The sequence below is a fragment of the Ranitomeya variabilis genome, chromosome 6 (genome assembly GCF_051348905.1).
Source record: "Ranitomeya variabilis isolate aRanVar5 chromosome 6, aRanVar5.hap1, whole genome shotgun sequence".
Classification (NCBI taxonomy): domain Eukaryota; kingdom Metazoa; phylum Chordata; class Amphibia; order Anura; family Dendrobatidae; genus Ranitomeya; species Ranitomeya variabilis.
Genome location: NC_135237.1, coordinates 189473337 through 189482567, shown reverse-complemented (window position 1 = coordinate 189482567; position 9231 = coordinate 189473337). Strand labels below are relative to the sequence as shown.

The 9231-nt window shown below is 44.4% G+C and overlaps 1 protein-coding gene across 1 annotated transcript in view; it reads left to right on the top strand.

Moving 5' to 3' along the window:
- Positions 1 to 284: 284 nt before the first annotated feature.
- DCLK3 (doublecortin like kinase 3) overlaps positions 285 to 9231 on the top strand; it is a 94288-nt gene continuing 85341 nt past the window's right edge. The window contains exon 1 of the mRNA XM_077269324.1: positions 285 to 509. Coding sequence (XP_077125439.1) covers positions 455 to 509 — 55 coding nt within the window. The 5' untranslated portion in view covers positions 285 to 454. The remainder of the gene's footprint in view (positions 510 to 9231) is intronic.

The following is a 9231-nucleotide window of genomic DNA, read 5'->3' as shown; positions in this document are numbered from 1 at the left end:
TCCAGGGTAATGTCCTGATCCCTTGCACAAACCCCAATAGAGCTGCATAGTTTCTCTCCTTAGGTCTTGTTGCCGAGTGAGACTTGGAAGACACTGAGACATCTTATACAAAAGTACAGCCTGTCGTTACACTGAAGCCAACAAAACACAGGTCAAATTAAAATGAGGACAATAAGAAGACACACTGAGAAGATACATAGAGACACCAATACGTTAGGCTGGCAGCCTCAGACTCTGCTAGTCCCTCCTCTCCCCCAAGTCACAAGTCTCCGGAACAACAGAACTTCATTATTTATCGCCAGGAGTTAAAGTGCTGCAGAAAGTTACTGGCGGCATCTACAGATGCAAACCAAGGAAGAATTGGCCTATTAGTAAATGACAGATGTACAAAAAGCAGCTCAGACTAATCAGTCACCAATAATTTAACCCCATTCGTGTTTATTGCGGAGGGAACATGCCAGGAGGGGCTTTTGTCACTGATCTGGCATCCTGCACCTGCAAGCACCATGGTAAATATGACTTTTTCTATTAGGATGTTGCTATAGTGTGCATGCCGCTGTGTTTGTATATTGTGTGTACATTTCATATATCACAATTTGGAAACTGGCGGTTAAGTTGGTTTCTTGGATTGTCACTTTTTTTGTTATTCTTTTATTTTTTTTTAACTTTATTCCATTAAAAAAAGTTTTAAATGAAAAGCATAAAGTATTTAAATTTCAATATGTGTAGCTTCTTATTTAGGGAATAAACGGTGAATAGTTACGGTACATTTTGGTTTAAAAAAGCTCCTCTATCAGGGAAAATAGGAAATTAAACATGTTTTGATATTGGCATTTTTTAGTAGGTTATTTTGGAACAAAATAATTTTTTTGGAAGGAGTAACGGTGGTAATGTGCTCCGTGTCCCCTTCTTTGTATTAGTTTAAAAGACGGTAAGAAACTTCTAGATTTCCTGAACTTGTTGGGCAGGCTGCATCCTATGGCAGTGTCACACTAAGCTCTTCTTTTGTATTGTTAATTCTGCAAATCCTGTCTGTCTATAGAAATTGTGTGGCTAAGTATTTGATCTTATGCATCTATTAGTTATTGATGTGGCCATAATGAATAGATTCTTTTTTTTAACTTAGGTCAATTTTACATATGTGTATTTTGGTTTTGGGGTCAGTTATTTGGATCAGTAGTCTATAGTTTGTCCTTTCCATGTACAGTGGGTACGGAAAGTATTCAGACCCCTTTACATTAAATTCAAAAAAGTTCATTTTTTCACATTAATGTACACTCTGCACCCCATCTTGACTGAAAAAAACTCAGAAATGTAGAAATTTTTGCAAATTTGTTAAAAAGGAAAAACGGAAATATCACATGGTCATAAATATTCAGACCCTTTGCTATGTATTGAATAGAGGCACCCTTTTGAGCCTTTTGAGCTAGTACAGCCATGAGTCTTCTTGGGAATGATACAACAGGCTTTTCACACCTGGATATGGGGATCCTCTGCCATTCTTCCTTGCGGGTCCTCTCCAGTTCCGTAAGCTTGAATGGTGTATGTTGGTGGACAGCAATTTTCAGGTCTCTCCAGAGATGCTCAATTGGATTTAGGTCAGGGCTCTGGCTGGGCCAGTCAAGAATGGTCACAGAGTTGTTCTGAAGCCACTGCTTTGTTATTTTAGCTGTGTGCTTAGGGTCATTGTGGGAAGATGAACCTTCGGCCAAGTCTGAGATCCAGAGCACTCTGGAAGAGGTTTTCATCCAGAATATCTCTGTACTTGTCTGCATTCATGTTTCCTTCAATGGCAACCAGTCGTCCTGTCCTTGCAGCTGAAAAACACCTCCATAGCATGATGCTGCCACCACCATGTTTCACTGTTGGGATTGTATTGGGCAGGTGATGAGCAGTGCTTGGTTTTCTCCACACATACCGCTTAGAATTATCACCAAAAAGGTCTATCTTCATCTCATCAGACCAGAGAATCCTATTTCTCATAGTCTGGGAGTCCTTCATGTGCTTTTTCACAAACTCTATGTGGGCTTTCATATGTCTTGCACTGAGGAGAGGCTTACATCAGGCCACTCTTCCATAAAGGCCCGACTGGTGGAGTGCTGCAGTGATAGTTGACTTTGTGGAGCTTTCTCCCATCTCCCTACTGCATCTTTGGAGCTCAGCCACAGTGATCTTGGGGTTCTTCATTACCTCTCTCACCAAGGCTCTTTTCCCACTATTGCTTAGTTTGGCTGGATAGCCAGGTGTAGGATGACTTCTAGTGATCCCAAACTTCTTCCATTTAAGGATTATGGAGTCCACTGTGCTCTTAGGAGTCTTGAGTAGTGTTGAGCATTCCGATACTGCAAGTATCGGGTATCGGCCGATACTTGCTGTATCGGAATTCCGATACCGAGATCCGATACTTTTGTGGTATCGGGTATTGGGTATCGAAACAACATTAATGTAATAATGTGTAAAAGAGAGAATTAAAATAAAAAATATTGCTATACTCACCTCTCCGACGCAGCCCGGACCTCAGCGAGGGAACCGGCAGCGTTGTTTGTTTAAAATTTGCGCGTTTACTTGGTTACGTGAAGTCCCGGCTTGTGATTGGTCGCGGCGGCCATGTTGCCGGGACGCGGACCAATCACAGCAAGCCGTGACGTAATTTCAGGTCCTTGCAGGATTTTAAAATTACGTTCCGGCGTTGTGATTGGGCGCGTCGTGGTCACATGGGCGACGTAACCAATCACAAGCCGGGACGTCACGGGAGGCTGGACACGCGCACATTTTAAAATGCGCGCGTGTCCAGCCTCCCGTGACGTCCCGGCTTGTGATTGGTCGCGGCGGCCATGTTGCCGGGACGCGGACCAATCACAACGCCGGAACGTAATTTTAAAATCCTGCAGGACCTGAAATTACGTCACGGCTTGCTGTGATTGGTCCGCGTCCCGGCAACATGGCCGCCGCGACCAATCACAAGCCGTGACGTCACGGGAGGCTGGACACGCGCACATTTTAAAATGCGCGCGTCCAGCCTCCCGGCTTGTGATTGGTTGACCGCGATGCAACCAATCACAAGCCGGGACGTCACGGGAGGCTGGACACGCGCGCATTTTAAAATGGGCGCGTGTCCAGCCTCCCGTGACGTCCCGGCTTGTGATTGGTTGCGGCGCGGTCAACCAATCACAAGCCGGGAGGCTGGACACGCGCGCATTTTAAAATGGGCGCGTGTCCAGCCTCCCGTGATGTCCCGGCTTGTGATTGGTTGCGGCGCGGTCAACCAATCACAAGTGTGTACCAAGCTCACAATCAAGACCTGAGCCTCGCAATACATCAAAAAGTGCCAAGCTAAGCCAAACTACAGGGTTGAAAACATCATACTTCTGTATACATATAAATAAATGTACAATTTGGACACGCGCGCATTTTAAAACGCATTTTAAAATGCGCGCGTGTCCAGCCTCCCGGCTTGTGATTGGTTGACCGCGCCGCAACCAATCACAAGCCGGGACGTCACGGGAGGCTGGACACGCGCCCATTTTAAAATGCGCGCATGTCCAGCCTCCCATGACGTCACGGCTTGTGATTGGTTAATGGCGGCCATGTTGCCGGGACGCGGACCAATCACAGCAAGCCGTGACGTAATTTCGTCACGGCTTGCTGTGATTGGTCCGCGTCCCGGCAACATGGCCGCCCTGACCAATCACAAGCCGGGACTTCACGTAACCAAGTAAAAGCGCGAATTTTAAACAAACAACGCTGCCGGTTCCCTCGCTGAGGTCCAGGCTGCGTCGGACAGGTGAGTATAGCAATATTTTTTATTTTAATTCTTTATTTTACACATTTATATGGATCCCAGGGTCTGAAGGAGAGTTTCCTCTCCTTCAGACCCTGGGAACCATCAGGAATACCGTCCGATACTTGAGTCCCATTGACTTGTATTGGTATCGGGTATCGGTATCGGATTGGATCCGATACTTTGCCGGTATCGGCCGATACTTTCCGATACCGATACTTTCAAGTATCGGACGGTATCGCTCAACACTAGTCTTGAGTACTGCAGAAATTCTTTTGTGACCTTGGCCAGATCTGTGCCTTGCCACAATTCCGTCTATGGGCTCCTTGGCCAGTTCCTTTGACCTCATGATCCTCATTTGGTCTGACATGTACGGTGAGCTGTGAGGTCTTATATAGATAGGTGCGTGCCTTTCCAAATCAAGTCCTATCAGTTTAATTAAACACATTTAGACTCAAATGAAGGAGTAAAACCATCTCAAGGAGGATCACAAGGAAATGGACAGCTTGTGACTTAAATATGAGTGTATGAGCAAAGGGTCTGAATACTTATGACCATGTGATATTTCGTTTTTTCTTTTTTAATAAATATGCAAAAATTTCTACAGTTCTGTTATTTTTTCAGTCAAGATGCAGTGCAGAGTGTACATTAGTGAGAAAAAAATGAACTTTTTTGAATTTACCAAAAGGGTGCAATGAAAGAAAGAGTGAAAAATTTAAAGGGGTCTGAATACTTTCTGTACCCACTGCATATGCCCCAGTGACTCGTGTGATGTATATGTATCAGCCCCAGTATATCCTGTGATGTATATGCCCCGGTGTCTTCTGTGATGTATATGCCCTGGCATCTCCTGTGATGTATATGCCCCAGTGTCTCCTGTGATCTATATGCACCAGCCTCAGTGTCTCCTGTTATGTGCATGCACCAGCATCTCCTATAATGTATATGCCCTGGCATCTCCTGTGATATATATGCTCCAGTGTCTCCTTTGATGTGCATTATCCAGTGCCTCCTGTGATGTATATGCCCCTGGATTTTCAGTTATGTATATGCTCCAGCCCCAGTGTCTCTTGAGATGTATATGCCTGGTGTCATCTTTGATGTATATATAGCAGTTTTGATGTTTCCTATGTGATGTATACAGCAGACCTCCCTCTGCTTGAGTTTTGCAAATGTAATGAGTGCTGTGGTCAATTTCCCACTGTGAGGAGGCATGCAGTGTAATATACATCTGTGTTCTGAACTTACTGTTGCAAGTTCTTTTCACAATGCATCGCAAAGAGTCAACTGTGCTCCAGATTGACACAAATGAAAAAGAAACAATTACAGCCATCACATTAGGGATGACTGAATAAAATGTTTGACCAAACATAGCAGGATAACTTTGTAGTTGATAGTTTTATATGGCCCACGAATGATGGTGTAAATATCCAAATGGCGGGGGCATAGCCTAGCACCTGATGTGAGCGGTCAGCTTCTGGAGCCCCTCCGCTGTGACCCTGCATTTATCCTGAAGATAAGATCTCTCTGGGAGCTGATAACGTGTTGTGTGGCTGAGGGAGGTTACCGGAGGTCAGCCCCGGTGCTGTGCAGAGCTGCAGATATGGTCCGGAAAAGGCAGCAGGATGCCAAGGCAGGAGCAGTGACCCGGAACCAAGATGGTGCCAACAGTGTGGAGGCAGCTGAGAGAGCTGAGAGAGCAGACACTGCAAATGCCTCATATGCAAAGAGGCTAGAAGTGGCTGCTAAGCTTGAAAAGTATGCCTGGGTGGACGGAGCAGGGAAGGAGACTGCTGAAGAGAAGGAGGAACAGGCTGCAGAGAAAATGAAAGTGCAAGGAGAAGTTTCAGAGGATGACATGTTACAGGGAGGGCCAGTGGGGGAGGAAGGAAGGCAGGAAAATGATGGTGTGGAGCAAGAAGCTGTGGAGGAGCTTATAACAGGGGAACCCACTTTGCGAGACATTTATGATCTGATCAGATCATGCAAAACTGCGATAACAACTCTCACTCACAGAGTGGATGAGACTATAGCAGACGTAAATACAATAAGGCAGACATGACTAAAATGGATAAGAGAGTGGGTGAAGTGGAGGAGAGAGTAAGTGTGCTGGAGGATCAACTCTCTAAAATGCAGAGGTCCCACACTCAGTGTCTGCAAAAATGTGCTGCTTTGATTAATAAGAATGATGATCTGGAGAATCGCTCACAGAGGAATAATGTGAGACTAGTGGGTATCCCTGAGAAGACTGAAGGAAATTACCCTAAAAAATTTATTGAAAAATGGCTCCAGGACAAGATAGGCGCTGATAACCTGTCTAAGTTATTTGCGGTGGAAAGGGCACACCACGTTCCTATGAAACCTCTCCCGCCGGGGTCCCCCCTCGTACTATCCTTGCTAGGATCCTGAACTATAGGGACAGAGATGCCATATTGAGGAGTGCTTGTGCAGCTGAGGACATGTGCATTAATGACCAGAAGATCTCTATTTACCCTGACTACTCAGCTGAGGTGCAAAAACATAGGATAAGTTATGGAGCAGTTAAAAGGAGATTGAGAGACTTGAAATTGATTTATTCTAATCACTACCCGGCGAAATTAAGGGTTGTAGCCCTGGGGGCAGTTCACTTTTTTCCAACACCAGAAGAAGCCACTAAGCTGGACTTAAATAAGCAGTAGCCCACAGCTAACAAAGAAGGAGGGAAGTGAAAGGAAGATTCTGGAGATGAAGATGATGATGCTGCCTTATTGTTACCTCCGGACTTTGGTTTAATAGTTTATTGCGGTTCTCAGAGGACTTATTGTCATAATGTTGTTTTATATGCGGAGGGGTTGGGGAGGTGTTCTAGTTACAGGGGATTACAGGTACTGAGGGAAGGGTAGCTAGACGCTGGACTACCTACTCTCTGATAAGAGAGGTGAAGGACAACAGCTGATTAGTTATGGGTTATTGTGGTAATGAATATTGGAGGGGAGGAGGGAGAGAGAGGGGTGAGATCTATTGCTGGAAATTGGGACTTATAGTTTGCTGGGAACAACATCCTATTTCAAGGGGTCAGGAATTTGTATTTGTGCGGTTTCATGGTGGGAGACACAATTAAAGTTGTTAGTTGGAATATAAGAGGACTGTCGGAGGGAACTCAGAGAACGGCAATTATGGAATATTTGAGAAAATGGGGTCCGGATGTCATTTGTCTCCAGGAGACACATTTACTTGCAGAAAAGGTTGAAGTGTTAAAAAGGAGGTGGATAGGGAGGTCTTATCACTCTATGTATTCTTCATATGCTAGGGGGGGTCTCGGTACTGATTGGGGCATCCACGCCTTTTGAAGAAATTGAGATCCATGTAGATAGAGATGGGCAATATGTTCTGGTATTCTGCAAAATTTATGGGCAACCATTATGTCTAGCGGCTGTTTACTTCCCACTCCCATATTCTGGGAAAAAGGTACAATAAATATTTGAATTGTATAAACGGGGCATGGGATTACCAATATTAATTATTGGTGATGTCAATAATGTGATGGATGAAGGATGGGACAGGTATAAGAAAGGTTTAAGCAAAGGCACTAAAAAACTGTCGACGTTCGGGAATTATATGACAGAATTGGGGATGGTGGACCTCTGGAGAGTGAGGAATGAGAATGTAGTCTGTTACTCCTGTTATTCTGCAACCCACGGTTCCCTTTCCAGGATTGACCAAGCACTAGGAAATGATTTAATGACGCGCATGATCTGTGGGATAGAATATCTCCCGAGAGTGATTTCGGACCACAAGCCTATAGAGCTCTTGATTAGACAGACAGGTGGGAGGACTGGACGGGGAGGTGGGTGGAAATTTCACCCCCTGTGGCTTGAACATATTAATATGGATAACATTAAGAAGGAGATCACAGAGTACTGGCAGTTTAATGAACATAGCGCTGATAAGCGGGTAGTTTGGGACGCAATGAAAGCTTTTCTGAGGTGCTTTCTTTTTAGGGAGATTTCTAGATGTAAATCCAAGACTAGGATGGAAGATAAAGAGATCATAGAGAAATTAGAAAGAGCAGAAAGAGATATGGTGTCGGACTCATCAGAGATATCTCAATGTAGACTAAGGGAAGCCCAGGAAGCGGTTAATACGTTGTATATGAAAAAAGCGGAGAGAAGAAGAGCTTTTCAGAAATTACAGTTTTTTGAGGAAGGAGAAAGAGTGGGGCACTTGCTCTCGGTGGTAACGGCGGCACAGAAAGAATCATCGTATGTGTATAAACTAAGGACAGATGAAGGGAAAGTGTTGACAGATATAGTGGATATTTTGGGTGAGTTTAGAAGTTTTTATGAACAGTTGTATTCATCTGGATTGAGGGCTACATTTGGGGATATTGAAAACTTCCTTGGTGAGGCGAAACTTCCTAGGATTGGGGATTGCGATAGGAGGAGGTTGGATGAACCTATAACGGAAGAGGAGATTAGACTTGCTGTCATGTCAATGACTAACAACAAGGCCCCTGGAGCTGATGGACTCCTGGTTGAGATATATAAGAATTTATTGGATATTTCAGTGGCTAAATTAAAGATAGTCTTTAATGAGGCGCTACGGGAGGGAGAGCTGCCAGCGTCCATGAGAGACGCGACAGTTGTAGTTATTTTAAAGGAAGGTAAGGACCTGGAATTGGCGGAATCCTTAAGGCCAATATATGCTGACGGTGGATGTTAAGATTTTGGCTAAAGTAGTGGCTAACCATTTGGCAAGTAACATAGTAACATAGTAACATATTTATTAAGGTTGAAGGAAGACTTTAAGTCCATCTAGTTCAACCCATAGCCTAACCTAACATGCCCTAACATGTTGACAAGTGTGGTCCAGAATCTGGTCCATCCTGATCAATCTGGTTTCATGCCAAATAAGTCTACAGCGATAAACTTATGTAGATTATTCCTGGACTTGCAGCTGCCATCGGACAACGTGGGTAATAGAGTTGTAATCTCATTGGATGCGCGTAAAGCGTTTGATAGTGTTCAATGGTGCTGTCTTTGGGAGGTTTTTAGATCTTTTGGTTTCCGGCTGACTTTTATCTCGTGGGTGAGGTTATTGTATTCTTCTTTGACTGTTAGTGTGAGAGTTAATGGAGAGTTGTCTGGAAGTTTTGGTTTATATAGGGGGACTAGGCAGGGGTGTCCGCTGTCTCCCCTGCTATTTGCATTGGCAATGGAGCCCCTGCACAGACAATTAGGAGCTCGAATTCGGTTAGGGGGTTCCGATATGGCATGATAGAGGAGAAAATAGCCCTATATGCAGATGACATGTTACTCTTTTTAGAAAATTCTGGAGAGGCCTTGGAGGGTGTGATGCATATTCTTAGGACATTTTGTGATATATCGGGTCTTGAAATCAGTTGGGCGAAGTCAAATATCTTGATAGTGGATAAAGGGGGTGATGTCATCCCGATATCAGGGGAAGGTAGT